Raw genomic sequence first — 19,388 nt, 5'->3', positions numbered from 1 at the left:
TTGATTATCAATCTCCCCTTCCCCTATTCTTGTAACCTCAATAAAAATCAGTATGCCAGGCTAAGAGTTAAGCTCTTTACCACCAAAGCTAACTCCCTGTCAGGCTTATGCTATGCTGATATACTGTCTCTGTGTTTATATTTTCGTCTTGTGCTCTCCCTTCCTTAAACTTCAGCCCTTCAATCCATATTCACTCAGTCCCCAGTCCCCCTTTTCAAGTGTTCTACCCATAAGGAACTTTAATGAAGATGGTAGACAGCTTCAGTTATGTGAAGAATACATAAAGACAAAAATGAAACAGTTCCTACTTTCAAGGAGCTGGCATACATACCACTGTCTAAATACACTGAGCAACATGCTTTCCACAGGTTAAATAAACAGTGCCTCACATATTTACTAATTTAAAAATATATATATAAATGCATATATATATATCTGCTTTATGACTTGTAAAATATTACTTCATTTAAAGAAACTGCTCATTAATGTTTTATCACATTTTTAATCAATAATACTAACAATACAACAATTATAGGGAGGAATACAAAATATTTTACTTTACAAAAGGATTTTCCTATATGAAAAAGTTAAGAACCAATGAACTAGGTACAAAATTGCTTTTGTCCATTACAAGCTCTAAAAACGTAGTTTCAAAATGTATACAATTAACATTTGTTTATTCCTCACCCATATGTAATTTGGCTTCAAAGGAATTTAGCACTTGGTTTTTAATTTCTGTCTTCAAACTATCCTAAATCTCAATGCTTAAGCCATGTTCCTGATACCTAACATTTATTTATGATTACACATTTTCAATAGAATCCTAAATATTAATCTAATAAAGTTATTATTATTTGAGGCCTCAAGTTTATTGTACATAGAATAACATAATAGGATTGATAAAAATATATTAAGATGTAAAACATGACAATACAGGCAAAGAAATAAAAATAAACCTTTTTACAATGTGATAAATCTTCAAAATATTAATATTAGCATATAGGATTTAAATTGTACGCATAAAGAGAAAAGGTTATTCTCCTAATTTGAAAAGAAACTGAATTTAATTATAAAAATAAGAAAAATATATCATTTTTAATAAAGACCAGCTAGCAATTTCTAAACAAAGATTTTTAAAAAGGGTTTATCTTAGCACTTACAAACTTCAGTATGTTTCTTATGCAACAGTTAATGGATGGAAATTACCCAGGGTGAACTCCTATCCAAAAAGGCAGAAGAAAGCACTGTTAACTGCAGTTTTAAGCAACAAGAATAGACAGGAGCTAGGGAAAAGTCTAACAACTTAAGTAACAAGAGCAAGGGAGAGCTTGGGAGACCCATATGGCAGAATATGTAGTGTATAAGTAGCTTTGAAATAAGAGTACTTCCCACTCCTACTCAAAAGATCAATTTTTAAAGCCATGATATTCTTTGTAGATAATACATAAGTGGCTCACATAAGACTGGACAATCCTACAGTTTGTATATCTTTTCCAACAATAAGAAAGTTTTTTAAATGTTTTTTATTAAGGTCTATGGAAATACATTAAAGTCTTAAAATTGAAAACTTACCTCTCTACCAGTAAGAACATGTCTTGCCAATTTCACTTTGGCAAAATTTCCCTTCCCTATTGTTTTTAGCAAACGATAATTTCCAATGTGAGGCTGTTCATCTGTAGAGGATGTAATGGAATTTCTACACCGTGGTATATTTTGTCGACTACTTGATTTGGTAGGCTGGATATGTGGTTCAGGGTATCCATCAACAGATGTATGCTATGAAGGAAAGTTATAAGATTTTATGTTAATCATTTAATGACATTTTTAAAAAAGACACTGCACTATTTCTATAGGCCCAGTTTTTCCCACACTTAGACTTTAATTCTTGTCCTGAGAATACTACATAAAAAGAATTACCTATGTTTAAGAGATCATATACATAGTATCAAGGTAATTTTGGTTGCTGGTTCCCATAACTGATATTCAGCCTATGCCACATATTCTAACCCAAAATAATCTCTCTTCCTCATTTACTAGCTCCCATTTAAGGCTCTTTTAGCAGTACTTTTATTCATCAGCCTATTAGCCAGGTATCCTGACCTCTTCTGCTGGATCATAACTAGCCCATATGGTCTTTAGTTCCCATCTCCTTATATTGATCTCCAAGACCTTTAAATGTGTCAGCCTAACTACTTCTCTCCTCCTATGGTCCTTGCCCTAGATAATGGATTCTGCTTCTCCACTTTAACTAGAATCATAGATCCTAGAAGGCAACTCAGAAACCATTTTATCAAAAATTCTCATTTTATAAGTTAGGAAATGGAAGCCCAGGAAAGTAAAGTGACTTTTCTATGATCATATAGGTTGTAAGCATAGGAGTCAGAATTTAAACCCAGAGCCTCTGACTCCATATACTGCTGGTCAGCCAGTAGTACTGCTGTTCCTATCCATATGCTAGCTGAGAGAGCCAAGATGGAGGAGTAACTAGTGCAGCAACTCCATTTCACCAAGAAAATCCATTCCAACCAAGATTAAAATATCACCACAAAACAAATAAAGGAGTGAAAGAACCAACAAGGAGACAGTGAAACAACTTTCAAGAAAAGAAAAACCCAAAAGGTAGACAGAGACCATCTAGGGAACTGAGGTAAAAGGGAAGCAGAGTCAGCAGGAGGCTATAGCAAGGAGTGAAGAGAAGACAAGAGCAAACCACAACACTCCCCTCTCACCACCCCACATCTCCTGTCACAGGTTCCGAACTTAAGCCCTATCTAACAGGCAGACTCTGAGATCCCACCAGGGCAAATAGTGGTCCAAGCCAACTCATACCCCTTGAAATTTCAAACCTGTGGAGAAGTCCAGAGTCTGAGCCCAGGGCAATTGAGCTGAAAGGGGCCAATCCGTGTGCGCCCAGAGCGAAGCCAAGAATCCCAGTCTGGGCTTGGGATGAGGACATAATCCACATTTGGGGTGAGGACACAGTTCTAAGGGGGGGCCCTCACCTGGATCTTTTTGCCAGAAACTAAGAGTGGAGCTCCAGGACAGGGCAATCAAGAGTGTGCCTGAAGCTAAAATTGTCTGAGGCTAAAATCTGATCAGCCCCTGACTTGATCAAGTTCATACTGAGATCAAAAACTTATACCCAAGCCTGTGGAAAGAGCTAGCAACATCTCAAGGGTCAATTGAATCAGCAGGGGGAGGGGGCTCTCAGACTTCTCAGCCCTCAGACCATCTAGTAAACTAGTAACAACCCAGAAAATAAGCCAAAAATAGCATCAAGGAAGGATTGAAGTTTAAGAGCCAAAAATAGCATCAAGGAAGGATTGAAGTTTAATAGGGCACCCCAACTTCCCAGAAAACAAAGCCTACCTATAATTAGATAGGGAAAAATGAGCAAACGATGAAAAAAGCACTTAACTATAAAGAATTTTTATGGAGACAAAGAGCAAGGTGCCGATACAGAAGAGGACAGTGAAAGCAAAGGAAACACAGGCAAAGTTTAAATGAAAAATAGGAATTGGACACAGAGTCTGGAAGAACTCAAAAAAGATTTCAAAATCCAATTGACAGGTAAAGGAAAAGTGGGGAAGAGAAATTAAAGTGATGCAAGAAGAAAGGAAAGTAATGCATGAAGAACTGTAAGTGATTCAAGAAGAAATGAGCCAACTGAAAAAGGAGAATCAAAAAGTGACGAAGGAAAACCAGATTTTAAAAACCATATGATAGCTGATCTCTTTTCTGGTCTACCCTGGATATTTGCAATAACCTTCAAGGACAACTGCATCATTAGTATGGACCTTCCCCATTCTGCTGCCACTTAATTTCTGGGTCTGAGAGCCAACAACTTTTACTATATCACTAATTTATACAAATAGTATTTGTATAAATTATAAAAATTATAAAAATAAAATATAAAAAATATATAAAAAATAAAAAAAAAATAAAAATAAATACCCATAATGGTGAACCTATGGCACACATAGATCTCTCTGTGGATATGTATGCCTAGAACCCAGTGCCCTCATCCCTGCAGCAGAATTTGCCAGAGTTCATAACTAGAAACTAGAAAGCCCTAGGAAGACACAACTGGACTACTCCCCTCCCCCTCTCCCCAGTAGGAGGTAGTAATAAGCAGGTCTCTTCAAGACAGCATCCCTTCCAGGACCAGATTGCTCATTCCACTCAGAATACAATGGCCTCTTCATTACCCTTGGCCTGAATGAGCCAGAAACAACTTTTGTCTTTACTATCAGAAGCAACAGGGGTCTTCACTATATAAAACATTTTGGGGATTTGGGGATGTGTCTTTTGAGTTTGTACTTTAAAAATGTTCAAAACAGGAGTCTAGTGATTTGGGAGTAAGTTTTATGAATCAGAGCCTATTCCCTGTTCTATAATCCCCTTCCCCAGTTTCTTTCATAAGCAAACTTGGGCTTAATTTGTATTCTTCCCCTCACCTCTTACTAGCCTGTTTAATTTGTATTGGGGGGGGGGGGGCTGGCTAAGGGAGACTAGGTAGGCTAGAAATTGTGGAAAACACAATAGTGGCTTGTCAATCTCCCAATCAGCCTTGTATCCAGATTAAAACCTTACTTCGACCCTTGACCATTCGCTAAAAAGGTAGATTTGGAGGATACCTGCTTCAGGAAGGCTAGAAATGTGATAGGGTAAATATGTCAGGATGATGGCATTTAAACTGAGGGTTATATTTTCCTATAAATAAGGGGTTTTCCTGGAAACTGGGGCTTTTTTCCTAGGTTTAAGGGGATATCAGCTCACTTAACTAGTGGGGAGCAGCTGCCCCCTTCCTTCTCCCCCCACCATCCAACAGTCCAAATGGGAATGCTTCCTCCCATCCCTGGGTAGAATAAGGGGGGAAAAGTGCTTGCTCAACACTCAGTAGGGGAAGAGGAATAGAATATTGGGGGGGCTGGGCATGGCACTTGGGGGTGGAGGGGCCTGGCACTCCATCTCTTAAAGGTTCTCCATCACTGTACCATACCATACTATATATTTACCACATATCTGAGCAATGAAGGGAAAACTTATAAAGTACATATTTGGCAAATTTTTAAATGAAGGTCCCAAAGAACCCCAAAGCCTCTGTGAAGAGATTCTATGAAGTCCATGAACTTGAAGAGAAAAAAATAACATCTTAATTTTTACTAGCCTCTAATTGAAATGTATTCTGTCCTTCTAGCATTTAAAAACCTTATTCTGCAAAGGACTTCCTACTCTTTATCAGAATATCACTAGCATCTCTCCCTCTCTCTCTCTCTCTCTCTCTCTCCATATATATATATCCCCCCCCCCCTCAAATTCTTACAGGAGTGATGCTATACCCTCAGGTCCTCTAAAAGAGCAGTGAATAAAAACCCATCACAGAAGGAAGCAGGATCAGAGAGGAAAGAGCCATTGAAATTCTCCTTGTAGATCACTATGTCACTTAATTCTCAACTCCTTGGAAGTGTTCTTTTTCACCAACACACACATTCTGCCCTACTAGAGCGGTTAGCACAGGGCTTGGTACAAAGGAAGAATTTATATATCTTTTTTGTGTCATTCTCTTATAAATGAAGAAATGGAGCCCCAAAGAAGTGAAAAGTGGGGCAGAGGTGAGTAGGGGAGAAAAGCCAGCTTGTTCAAGCTTGCACAGGCAAGAACAGAGATTTGAACCTCTGATTTCAAATTCATTACACTTCACACTATACCACACTGCCTCCAAGGCATTTAATTGATTAACAATCAATCAAAATTAATTAAGCATCTACTATATGCCAAATCTTTTGCCCACTGTATAGGACACATACAAAGAATGAAACAATTCCTATTCAGAAGGAACAAGAAGTCAGGTACATTTATAAGTGTAGTTATACAGAATAAACTATGTAAAAGAGAAGAAACACCTATAAATACAAAAGTTTAGAGAGAAGGGGCACTAACAATTGTGAAGATCAGGAAGCACTTCCCACAGAAGGGGATGTCTGACCTATGTCTGAAAGAAAGAGACATTTTCTAAGAGGCAGAACTTTTCTAAGAGGTAGAACTCAATATTCTTGTTTCTCACTATCTACAACCCAATAATAATTTGTTATTCGTCTCATTTATTGTATTTATTCATATAAATCCTATCCATCCTGTCCCAAGTCAGATTTTTTTGCCACCAAAATAGGAAAATATCTGGGATCTGAGGGTAAATAATACTGAGCTACTACAGCTGATAAAGATGGACCCAGAATCCTTAGATTTAGTAGAATTATAAAGTCACAAGGAAAAAATGAATCATTATCTCCATTCCATCCCACTACCACTCCTTTCCCTAAAAAGGATAATTAAAAATGTATTTTTCCCCATTAGAGATTCATTTGATTTTTTAATAAAGGAAATTTGAAAGGAGGATTTCCAAAAAAATGTAAGGCCATGTAATGAATGAAATTCTCTGAAGGATATTATATTATATTTACGTTAATTTATTAATTGACCATTCAAGATTTCCAACTAACTAATGGTCTCCCTCCATAGTCCGAGCAGATGCCACAGAATTTTAGCAAGGTAGAAGGCAGGAGTTCTGGGAGAAGGGAGGCGATTAAGCAGCTAAGCTGAGAAAGAAAAGAAAGTGAGACTTCCTGTCCTGTAAGTCAATATAAGGCTCTTCTGATATCATCCACTCCCTCTCCTAGGCGTCTCTGATTAGAAAATAGCCATACAAAATGTGGCCTCAGCGACCTCAACTCCTCCCTCATTGCTTCATCACAGGGCCTGGTGGGGGTCATAAGAATGCCAATGCACCCTTTCCTCCTTCCCTGGTGACTAGACCACTAAGGCAGCAAAAGCTGACTAACTTCATTACCTAAGAGTTTTTATTTACAGATAAATAAGGGGCAGGATCTCCATCCAGCCTGTAACAAAACCCAACCCAGTGATATGCCTTTAACCCTGTTATTCTTAACAAAGATAAAAGATCTAGACAAAAGAAGAGAGGATCCAACACCAGCCTGGGGGAGAGACTGAGCTTTAAAATCAAACTTTTTCTGGGGTGCCAAGGAGAAAATAATTTCTCAAAAGAAATTCCAATTCAAAAATAAAATTTTCACACCCATTTTCTTGTTGCAAGGAGCTAATGACTAAAAGGTTAGCTGCAAGACAATTTTTTTGCCATAGAAAACAATGAAACAACCTACTAAGGCACAGAAGGACTGTGATAAATGGAGAGAGTACCCACATTATAGTTGAAATCACAGATCATCAAAATATGGAAGTGTATATGCCCACACACACTCACAATACAAACAAACAAAAATATATGTGTTTGGAGAAGCATTCTTTTGAAAGTAGCTTGAATTTCTTGAACTCTATAACTGCTGTAGCCAAGAACATGCTGTAGATTCAGGAGCAATGTCAAGTTGAAAGAAGAAATTATAGGCTTGACACAAGGAAAAAAATCTTCCTAACAATTAGAACTACCCAGTGGTAGAATAGACTTTCTTGGGTCATAACAGACCCTCCCTCAAAGGAGGCTCATGAAAGCAAAGGCTGATGAACAACCACTATTCAGAGAAGGGGGTTTTATACTCTTACAGAGGAATTCTTTTCAAGCATGGTTTGAACTAGAGTTTCTGGGTATCCTAAGATCCTGTTAACTCTATGAAAATGAAGGATGGTAATAAATTTATTCACAATAGCATTCAACCAATTCACAGTCTTTACATTCAAAGGGACCCTAGAGATCATATCTGGCCATAATGCCATGTAATATCTAGTCTGAAACAGTCTGATTCAGAAGGCTGCTCCCATGAAAAATTAAGTGCCCTGAGTATTAAATAAAACAAAAGGGAGCTCACAGTTCTTATCATAGAAATGTAGATCTAAAAGTGGAAAAGACCTCAAGTCATAGATCCTCCATTTTATAGATGAAATAAATAGTCAAGAGAAGTTAAGTGACTTGCCCAAGGCAAGATAGATAGATAGATAGATAGATAGATAGATAGATAGATAGATAGATAGATAGATAGATAGAGATAGAGATAGAGATATATGTAGATCATACAAATTAGAAGTAAGATCTGAACCCAGTTCCTATTATCCTTTATAGGGGCTATGCCTGGTCCTTACCATTTCTATCATTCTTCTGTCTTGCAATCAATACACAGTATTGATTTTAGGATGGAAGGTAAGGATTTTTTTTTCTTCTCTTCTACAGGCAAATATATCACTGACAGAATTTAGAGTCACATACATTGGTTCTATTTGTGCTCAACAATGCAGTTCATTTGGGCCAGGTAATAAGAGTTTATCAAGGGTAACTAAAGGCTCTCTTAATATAGATTATTAACTCCATATTAACCATTTTTGTGCTGTAATTTCCAGTACAAGGTTACTCTCCTTGTCAAGGAAAATGGAAGCATTTCTGTAAGTTTCTTCTTTCACAAATAACTGAAACTTTGTAAAGCAGTTTTTCCCACTTTTAGAAAGAATTCTTCAAGAATCATGTCTATACTATAAATGACTTCCAGCTCAATGGTCAGATGGAACTCACAAAGTCATTTCTCTGCTGCCTTATCTTCCAAGATAATTGGACCTATCTTGCTCCCTACAAAAGAACTCTACTTTCACATATATCCTTTTCTCTAAGAGGAGTTTTGCACCTCTGGTTAGGGGCAGAGTAATTCAGTGTTAAAATAGCAGGATCTGAATGATGATTTGGAATAAAAGGCCCTTGAGTTCAGATCACTGAACAAGTCACAATCTTTATGAGTTTTCATTTTCTAACTTGTAAAATAAAAGCATTGGACTAGATGAGCTCTTTCAGCTGAATTTGTGACGTAACATCCTTAGTTCTTCATATTTCAACTCACAGCTCACCTGAAGGAACTAAAGCTTGACTTTGAAGGGCTTATGAATTTCACAAAGATCCCCACAAATGGGTCACAGATCACCAGTGAACACCAGGTGGACCCCTATAAGTATAAAATGACATTAACACACATAAGAGCCTCATGGCTTTCAGAAAATTAGAGAATTTCAAATTTGGAAGGAGGCATACTGTCTCACCAATTCCTTAAATAGATATACATTATAATGATGCATTTTAGAATTTGCCCAACAATTGAAGTCAAGCTCACTGCATATACTTTGTAGACTCTGTGCTCTTCACTTTTTGAAAATTAGAACACTTGCTGTTCTTCAGTCAAATGTATAGGGCAGCTAGGTGGCACAGTGGATATCGTGCTGGGCCTGTAGTCAGGAAAATTCTTCCTGAGTTCAAATCAGGTCTCCAATATCTACTAGCTGTGTGATGGACAAGTCACTTAACCTTTGCCTTAGTTTCTTGATCTGTAAAATGAGCTGAAGAAGGAAATAGCAAACTACTCCTATTTCAGAGTCAGATATAAGTGAAATGGCAAAACAGTCGAATATATCTTTGACAGTGACTTTAAAATCATATACATTAGTTCTTTTTGTATTTAGGTCAACTAATTAGAATTTATCAAAGGTAAGTAAGTGCTCTCTTAAGACTGACTTACTGATGATAGTTATCCACTCCTTATTAGCCATTTTTGAACTGTTATTTGTAAAGATTAAAATTAATGTTCAATACTCCAAGTATTATTTTAATATTATTTATTAAAAATCGACTTGGAGCAAAAAGGGAAAATTAAATGCCAGCTATCTAGCTCCACACTGCTACCGCCAGCCAGCACTTCTGCCAGAGAGTGTGAGCATAGCCCAAAATGTGCTCAAAACCAAAACTGAATACAAAATTAACCCATGACACATGAAAGGAAAAGGAGACTGTGGGAAATGGAGTCTCTGGGGTTCAAGATTCTAAATCAATATATCCCCCCTGTGATCTTTGGGAGACAAGTGCCCCCAGTGGATCAGGAAAACAACTAATTCAGCATCCTTATAGGGTGGGTCATATTGATAAAAAATATATTAGCCATCTTATTGGTCACCACAAGGGGTTCACATTCAAAATGAGGAAATCATTATTTCAGTTCTCTAATTTCTTGATGAGTGAAAGGTATATGGTGCCTTAGGGTTACCACATCCCTATTGTGTCCCTTAAGGGGAAAAGGAATTCATAGTAGTCATCCGATGGCTGTGATTCCTTAGAAGTTGACTGTGGGGATGCTGAGGCAAAATGGGTAGGAACAGGTATGGTAGCAGAAGGAGATTTCTTTGGGGCTGGGGTTGGTTGTGCGGTGGGAGAAAGGGGAGGAGAGGGTGGGGGATTAGAAGAAGGATAAGGGGAAGTAAGATCAGCCAGGAGTTTCAGAGCATGAGAGAGATAGGTCTGCACCTGATGTATGCGAGAGGGGTGACATCTCCATTTCGGGAGAAATAGGATCATCCTCCATTTGTGGTTCAGGTACAGGTTTGCAAAATTCAGACTTGTTTTGGATGGAATCAGTATTTTTCATTAGATCATGTAAGTGTTTAAAATTTTTTGATTGAATTTTCCTGCTTAGCTACAGTGGTTGCTTGCTGCCACTAAGAGGGCAGAAATAAATAATTATTTTTTTAACAAATAAAAATCCAATAAAATCATGAAAAAATTAAAATAAAATAAGCCAAATATCCCCAGCTTACTCTAACCCACCCCTTATAATAATTAAAAATAAACCAATAAAAACATATACATTATTTTTTCTGTTTTGATCAAAATGCTAAGCAGCATAAATTTTATCATGCATGAAAGACTTCTGCTTTTTGCTCAATTAGAGGCACAGCCTCCTAATTAGCCTTCTTATCTTTTATTCTATCGTCATTCCAGTCCATCCAACACATTGCTACCAAAAAAATTTGCCCTGAGCACAAATCTGATCATGTTACTCTCCTCCTCAACAAATTTCCAAGGCTTCCTATTGCCTTTAAGATGAAATAATTCCTCCTATGTTTAGATTTTAAAGCTCTCCACAGTATGGACCTAATCTATCCTTCCTGCTTCACTGGACATTACTCCATCTCCTGTATTCTAAAGTCTATCCATACTGACTTCTTCTATTTTCCTAACTCAAAACATTCTGTTTCTCATCTCCATGCCTTTGCATTGGGTATTCTCCATACTTGGACTCTTCCCTTTACATCCACCTCATAAAGTATTTCTCTTCTTTCAAATGTAGCTCCAGCACCATTTTCTGCATGTAGTCTTCCCTGATTCCTATGAACTGCCAGTATATTCCATCATAAATAGCCTTATGTTTAACGACTTTATATATGTTTGTACTTATTAACTTTATATTCATTGTTAGATGTTTGTTGTTAGGCTATAAACTAATTTTTTATAGATTATTTCATTCTTTTTACTTGTATCTCTAGCATTTAGCATAGTGTCTGGAAGATAAGCACTTAATAAATATTTGTTGTCCAACTGTAAGTTATCGTCCCATCTAATTCTGACAGACTTTCTCTTTTTCTCAATATATTTTTTTAAATCCCATTGTTATCCTTAAGTTTCCCACAGCAGCTTCTGAGTTCTAGTTCTAATTTTTTTTTCACTACTATGTTATGTTCTTATTCATCCCTTGGTATTTGTCTCCTCCCACTCTCCAATCTTCTTTACCTATCTTTGTAAAATCTAAATCAGTTGCTAAGTTTTCTCTCCCTCTACACTGGTCTCTTCAGACAACTTCTGTTTTTCTTCCTCATGGAAATTATTTCCCTTTGGGCCATTAGAATGGAATTCTTAAAAAATATTTCCCTTCTTTCCCTCCACTCAGGCTACTTTTCCTGTCTTAATTATTCTTTTCTCAAAGCCAACTTTGGGAGTAGGTCAGACTATGTGCAATTTTTCTATTCTATCACAAAAATTGTATAGTGATCACTTCAACCTCTCCTAAACATTTCCATTATTTCCACCCTAGAAACCAGTATCTCTCTGTTAGAATTTCCTTCATTTTGGTTCCTCTACTTTTAGAAAAATGAAATTATTAATAAGGCAAATCAAGAAGTTATTGGCTGCTCCTCTTTTTGGCAGAGAAAGAACTCTAGTAGATGTGCAGATAACTGAAGTCACCCATTACTACTTTATCACATCTCTGTACTAGGTTAATAACGTCTCCCAAACTTCTCATGTATTTTCTTTATGTCCAAGAGAATTGTAATATACTCTAATGGTGAAATCACTTATGTTGCTCCATCCACTGACCTTCACCCAAATAATGTCTACAGTGCTTCATCCTCATGGTTTCTGGATTTCTCCACATCACTATAGCATAATATCGAGTGCTACTTTCCTCTCCAGTTTCTTTTGAGTAAATTTTGGCCTTTCAGAGTTATATTCCACTTTTACCTTGACCAAATCTAAGTATAGTTAGTACCTCTAGTTCCTCCTGCTTATTGCCTTAACTTTGGGCATTTGTGTATCAACATTTGAGGTCATAACCCTTTCTTGGCTTTTTGTCTTCAGTTTCTAGATACTTCAAGAGTTATTCTTTCTTCGTTATAGTTACTATCTGTGAGAACTAGTTTGGTGAATAAATACAGGAAGTTTCCTCTCTCATTCTTTTGATTAGATTTTCCAATGTGGACAGTCAGGTAATATTGGTGCTCCCTGAAGTTCTTAATTCTTGCCAACCACTGCAGTATCTAAAAAAACTAGAAAAAGGTACTAGAAAACCCTCTCTGGGAACTCACTGAGTACAGCCCCAAACCTTGAAGCTAGTTCAAATTGTTGTGCAAGTGATATATCTTCTCTATCCACTTAAACCACGAACCATTTAGTATAACCATCTCTAATATAAACCATCTCTAGATGGTTTCCTCACCATCTAATGGACTGAAGTTGTTGAGTAGCAGATTTATGTTTGATTTTAGGGGGGAAATTATAATAATATATGTATACAGCTGACTTTTTCTAAGTCAATGCAATCAACTATTGATCCTAGGATTTTCATGCATGATTTATCATCAAGCATTAGCATCTATTTAAGCTCAGGCCCTGAAGACTGACAAAATCTCATAGCAGGACTAATACCCCCCTATAAATAATGTCAATTTCAACTGAGGTTCTGTGAGTAGTCTTCTAGAATTTTAACTTTGCCATTCCTAACCTGACCCAGGCCCCTACAAAGCCTACCCCTTGACTCTACCATTAATCCCAACCAACTGGTGAAAGAAAAAAATGATCAAAACAGCACCTGAGTCCAAATATGAGTTTCCTCCTCATCTAAACTCCTGTAATAGTAAATATCTTTACAACTCATTTAATATGTAAATATGAAAAGAATATTAGGTACCATGTAATATGCTGTCTCTCCAACCAAACAATCATTTGAAGTCAGGAATTTTGTATTTTTGTTTCCACACCACTTAAGAGACTGAAATTAGAGAGGAACAAATTTAAGCTTCATATAAAAAATAATTTATAGTTTTTAAAAAATATGCTGCCAATGGAAGGGATCATTAGTGTCATTTTTTCAATATTTTATCATCAAACAATTATGTGAACACCTAAGTGAGGGACATTGTACTAGGTACAAGAGACACAAAGCTTTGCCTTCCTGGTGAAATAAGATGTGTGAATGAATGAATGAATGAACAAGCATGTATTAAATGGTTATCTGCCAGATCTGGTAAGTTATCTAGCCCAATTCTCTCATTTTATGGATGAAGAAATGGAGAGTCAGAGGTTAAATCAATTTCCAAGAGTCAAAAAGACTATAAGTGTCAAGAGGTAGATTTGAACCAAGTCTTCCTGATTCTAAATCCAACAGTCTAAGACCAGCTAGATATAATCCTTTAGGTAAGTCTTCATTTACTCAACCCACAAATCAGGATAATTAGCCTCAATGAATGTGCCAAAGTTTCCATTTATATTTGTGTATTTTGAAGGGAATGGGAAGAAACTTAACCTATAATTTCTTTCATATAGAAATTTTCTCTACCAATGAAATCTTGAGGTATTGACAAATTAAGTAAGTTGTCCACAGCACCACCTTTGGATCCAGACCTGATTCTCTTGCCTCTGTATATTTAGATTTATATTTAAAGTACATCAATATATATAAACAGATAAGAATACTTCATAGCATTTTCAAGGGAGTCATACATACAACTGACATAAATGTGTCACTTTTTCTTTCATATCGAAATAAAGTGGCCTATCTATCCCTCCCTTCAACTTTTACCTAAAATTTAAAAGTCATGTTTCCCTATAGCTTTTGATGTCTTTTATAAGTTGTCTATATTTTGGCTTCCCTAAATTTGTCAGGAAATAATTTTACATTTTTGTTACTTTGTGAAATTCCAGAGTGTTTGGTCTAATTATTATTGTTACAAAATTTACTTTTGGTTTCTGCCCTATTAATTTAGTCAACTAAAAGTTATGTCATTAGAAAAAACAAGCAAGGCCTATACAAATTAGTTCTTACAATGAAGACAATGAATAGAAACGTGGTTTAAAATGGCTAATACTGGACATTGAATCAGAAAGACTTGGATAGAAATCTAGCTTCTGATTATTCCCTAATATGTCACTTAAGCTTTCTCAACCTTTCATCTTTAAATTGGAATGTCTTCATTTACTTCAGAGATTTAGGAAGGCTAAATGAAACAAGTATGTAATGTATTTAACATACCTTAAGGTGCTACATAAATGTCAGTTATAACTTGACAGTGGCTTATTGGGTTACCTTCACTAAAAAAATTACTAAACTGTTTTAGAGTCTTCGTCTTTAAAATAACACCAACTCTAACTAGGATATCCCATTTCATTTTTAAATAGCTCTAAGTTTTGGAAAAGTATTCCTTACATCAAATCTAAATCTGCTTTTTCAAAAACTTTAATCCATTAAGCACTACCATCTGGACTAATTGGAACAAATTTAACCTCTCTTCAAGATAAGTCTTCAAAAACTTCTAGATGTCTATTATGTCTTGTGACCTCGAAAATATGGTTTCAAGAATGTGAATTGCCCAAACTGTAAAGATAATTTTTAGTGTCCTGATTTAAATCAAAAATAAGTGGTCGCCATAGGGAAAATTGACAAATATGAAATACCCAAGTCAGCTGGGTTTTATGGAGATTTTAATTAATACAAATGAAGGAGTTAAAGAAAGGGAGAGAGACAGAGTAAGAGGAAATACTAGGAAGGCTAGGGCCTAGGCCAATGGACTAGGCCTTTCTTTTAAGAGAGAAAACTAAGTCAGTCTTTAATCACTCACCACAAGATTGTCTCAAGCAAAACTAGTATTCGGAGAGACCCTCCAGTTCAGGTCCTGAGCTCAACTAATTTCAGCCACGAAAAGAGCCTCCTTTTAAAGAGAATTTTCTCCTATGTCACCTCTCCTAAATTTTCACATCTACCAACCACAGTAGATGTTTTCCAAAGGACTGACCATTCTTAATTCACATCTTGTTATCACCTTCTTAATTCATATCTTCTTTTGTTAATCACCTTCTATGGGTAGACTAAAACTTCACACCTCTTTGCTAAGCTTGCCCATTTTAGTGATTAATTTAACCATCATAGGTACTTAGCACCCTTTTGTATTAGATCTAAAAATAGACCAAGCTTAAGGGCTTTTGCCTCACTATAAGTATGAGTTAAGTACTTTCATTGTTCACTAAGGAGTTTACAACTTTATCTTCCCCTTAAGGTGTGCCTAAATATGGGTGGAGTAAGATTAAGTTCTCAATACATTCCTGACCAAGTACCTCCATTACTTTAACCAAATGTTCCAAGGTAGAGTCTGAGAAATTTTAAGATTCACAGTCTCCTCTAGGTAGATCTTCTCTAAGACATGAGCTTTCTCAGTTCCTTAAACCAATTCTTTTAAGACATGTTCCATAGACTTTTTACTATCTTGGTAGCACTCTTGGACATGTCCAAATAATTTAAAAATTCCTTTTTAAAATGTGATGTCAAGAAATGAGGGAAGGAGGGAAGGAAAAGTATTTATTAAGCAGCTACTGCCAGGCAGGACAGCTGAATAGCTCAGTAGATAAAAGCCTTGGGCCTAGAATCAGGAAGATCTGAGTTCAAATCTGACCTCAGATACTTATTAGATGTGTAATCCTATGCAGGGCACTAAAACTAAAGAATCTGTGAGGATCCTCCCAGCTCCAAATGGAAATCATTCTATAAATGATATGGAACATTTTGTTACCAATTCCCCTCCCCCCATTTTTTTCACCACTTGATTTCAATGTTGTAAATAGAAGTTGCCTAGAAGAAAATGACCTCATTGAGAAAATTTAAAAGCACTTAATGCTTTCTAAATTAAGAATCTGAAGTTTTATTCTCATCAAAAATTTTATCTTGCATTAGGCTAAAGAAAATAAAAAGTAACCTATATATCACAATTTTAGGCATACTCTGGAAATCCTAGTATTCTCTTTTATTACTTTTGCTACTTTGTACTCAACAAGTATGCTTTAAAATCAACATGCAGATACGCAAAATGAGGAATGAAATTCCAAAAACTCTTTACAATTTGTTTTTCTAACAGATCAATTCTGCCAGGGTAACTTTTTTACTGTCTTCCCTTCTGCAGATTTGACTTATAAAATTTGTATTCTATCCTTCTTTAAAAAGTCACTGTTTATATTCTACTAATTCTGTTTTATTCACTGTGCATAACTTCATGTAAATCATTCCATCTTTTGTACTTACAGTATGTCATTTTTATAGCACATTATAAACATACAATGATAAATTAAGATTCTGTGCCTATTGATATGGACAAACTTACATCTATTGGAAATCAATTACATTAATCAACCACAATTCAACTAACCATTGTATAGATAGTTTCTAGTTTGTGGTTATTACAAAAAGGGGCAGTCATGAATATAAAAGACTTGTGATTTTACTGGTGTAAAGGTAGAACTCTATTGAGTAAAATAATCAAAACATCACCAACCCATTTAAAGTAAATTATAAGATACATTGATAGTTTAACTGAGAACAAAATGAACCAAAGTTTTGAATGAACAAAAAACATTCCAAGTGTGAAAAGTTCATGTCTCATAAGTCTATGAAGGAACTGGAAGTGACCACTGCACAAGAAATGAGTTGGACTAGCTATATGGCAAGGTTATATATCCAATGGGGATTGTATAAAACCAAGGAGTATGTTCAGAATCAGAGAATCACAGTTCAGTCAGCACCTGGGGACAGTAAGAAAAAACAGCTACTTCTGAGAAGAAATGACATTAGACCTGGGGGGAGGGGAGAAATCAGCTGGTTTCAGCCTAGGCAAGCCCCTTTCCCTATTCCCAAACTTCTTCACATACACTCTAGTTTTTGGAGCACCCATCTTTCCAGCATTATCTTTGAACTCTCCTTGGCAGGTATGTCTGAATTGGGGCGTCAATACAGACTAGGGTATGATGAAGGACAAAAAAATCCAGGCTCCACAAGAAGCCTGACAGAAAATATGACACTATAGCTAATAAAAGCATCTTCATGCTCCCATGAAGGGGAGCAAATAATTTTCTGCTATCATAAGCTACACTGCCACATGTGCTCTCTAGGCTTCAATCAATCAATCAATCAATCAACATTTAAGTGTCTATTATGTGCCAGGCACTATGCTAAGCACTGGAGCATTTAAGCCTACTTTCCCCTGGGTTGCATATGTACTCCTGGAAGAGTGTGTCACTGACTTTTAGGAAAAAGGAATGTTTTCTGCTAACTATTCTTATCTTAACTATTCTTAGATTGTAAGTTCCTTGAAGGACAGAGGCTGTCCTTTTTCTTTTTGTATTCCCAGCACTTAGTATAGTGCTTGGAATATAGAAGGATCTTAATCAATGTTTATTGATTGATTGGCTACACTATAAAATGGTAAATATCCTTTCTAAAAGAGGGGGCTTATGATATAGTATTAGAAAAACAGCACTGCCCATCCTAAGATAAAAGGATACAATAGCAATGTTCTGGGACCCAACTTATTAGTGACAATGGGAGTTGCGATAATTAAGACCCAGCTCGTGCTACATTAGTACAGGATACTTCCTTTATTAACACATCACCAACTTCTTTCCAACTGTCTTAGAAAGCTACCTAGAGCACTAATAGTTTAAGTAACTTTTTCACAGTCACAGAGCCAACATGGAGAAGAAATAGACTTGAATCCAGGTCTTTCTGTCTTTAATGATGGCTCTTTACCCACTATATCTTGCTGTCCCTATCATATTACAGATAAAACAGCTAATTTTGTTGGCATATGCAGGCCTTTCCCCCTCCTTTTAATAAGATTCTGGAAATATATTCCCAATAATAGAACACATCTTTTAACAGTTTATTCACATTCCTTTGGATGTTATCCAACTTGTCAATGTACTTTTCTAAAATGTGATTACCTAGAAATGTTTTGGAGAAGACTTGAAAGTATGCAATAAAAGAATTAATAGAAATAATTGAGAATATTTAATATAGAAAACAGAAGACAGGGAGCATAATTCTCTACAAGTATTTGAAGGGTTATTATTGGGAAGAACTATACTTGTCATTCTCAAACAGTAAGATTAGGTGTCAACACCAGAAGTCAAATGGTAGGAATTGCAGAAAGGTAAGTTAAGCTTCATGTATAGAAAATTCTCTTAAAAATTAAGAGCTAACTGCCTCAAGAAGTAGTGCTGTCCCTACCCTAGAAGATCTTCAAGTAGAGTCAAGATGACCATTTGTCGGGAATGTCATAGAAGAAATTGAGACTTGGTTTAAATAACCTTTCTGATTCTCTAATCTTCCATCACCTATATGAATTCTACATCACAAGGCAGTTTATTTCACTTATGGAAAACTTCCATTGTTGAGAACTTTTCTTACACTGAGCTGCAATCTATTTCCCATTAACTTCTGATCAATGACCGTAATTTTTGTCCCTAGGGCCAAGCAGAGTAGAACTAATCACTCCTCCACATATGAGACCTTAAGATACTTTTCTCTACATTAAATGTTGTTATTATTGTTTAGTCATGTCTGGCTTTTTATGACCCCTTTTGGTATTTTCTTAGCAAAAATACCAGAATGGTTTGCCATTTCCTTCCCTAAGTCATTTTACAGATGAGAAAACTAAGGGAAACCAGATTAGTGACTTGCCCAGAGTCACACAGCTAGTGTCTGAGGTCAGATTTCAACTTAGGTCTCAGTAACTATCCAGGCCAAGTACTTTATCCTCTGTGCCACCTAAATGCCCTAGATCAGTGAGGTTGAAACTTTTAGAGATGGAGTACCATCTTTGGCACCCATACCATTAGTTTGCCATCACTGTCCTAGATTAAACTGAAGCCACATTACTAGAAATATTCCTTATGTGAAAGTCTCTTCTAGATAAAATCCAGAGTGTTAATGCCCCTAACAAAATGTGAAGCCTAGAACTAGGGGGAAAAAAAACAAGAGGGAAATTTCTACCCAAATATTATGGTTATACTATGT

General features: G+C 36.1%; 1 protein-coding gene across 9 annotated transcripts in view; it reads right to left on the bottom strand.

Annotated features, from left to right (window-relative positions):
• MARK1 (microtubule affinity regulating kinase 1) overlaps positions 1–19,388 on the bottom strand; it is a 162,977-nt gene that overhangs the window by 99,059 nt on the left and 44,530 nt on the right. For 7 of the 9 annotated variants that reach the window (XR_008916221.1, XM_007481424.2, XM_056815962.1 and 4 more), the window contains exon 2: positions 1,573–1,776. Coding sequence is in view for 8 of the 9 variants with exons in the window: in XM_007481424.2 (XP_007481486.1) it covers positions 1,573–1,776 (204 nt within the window). In the remaining variant the exon portion in view is untranslated. Of the gene's footprint in view, positions 1–1,572; positions 1,777–13,241; positions 13,784–19,388 lie in introns of those variants that run through there. The other 2 variants (XM_056815963.1, XM_016430181.2) reach the window with 2 other exon arrangements.

This window comes from Monodelphis domestica, chromosome 2 (assembly GCF_027887165.1).
Source record: "Monodelphis domestica isolate mMonDom1 chromosome 2, mMonDom1.pri, whole genome shotgun sequence".
In the NCBI taxonomy this organism is placed as follows: domain Eukaryota; kingdom Metazoa; phylum Chordata; class Mammalia; order Didelphimorphia; family Didelphidae; genus Monodelphis; species Monodelphis domestica.
The sequence above is the reverse complement of the archived record's forward strand: the minus strand, read 5'-3'. Positions and strand labels throughout refer to the sequence as shown.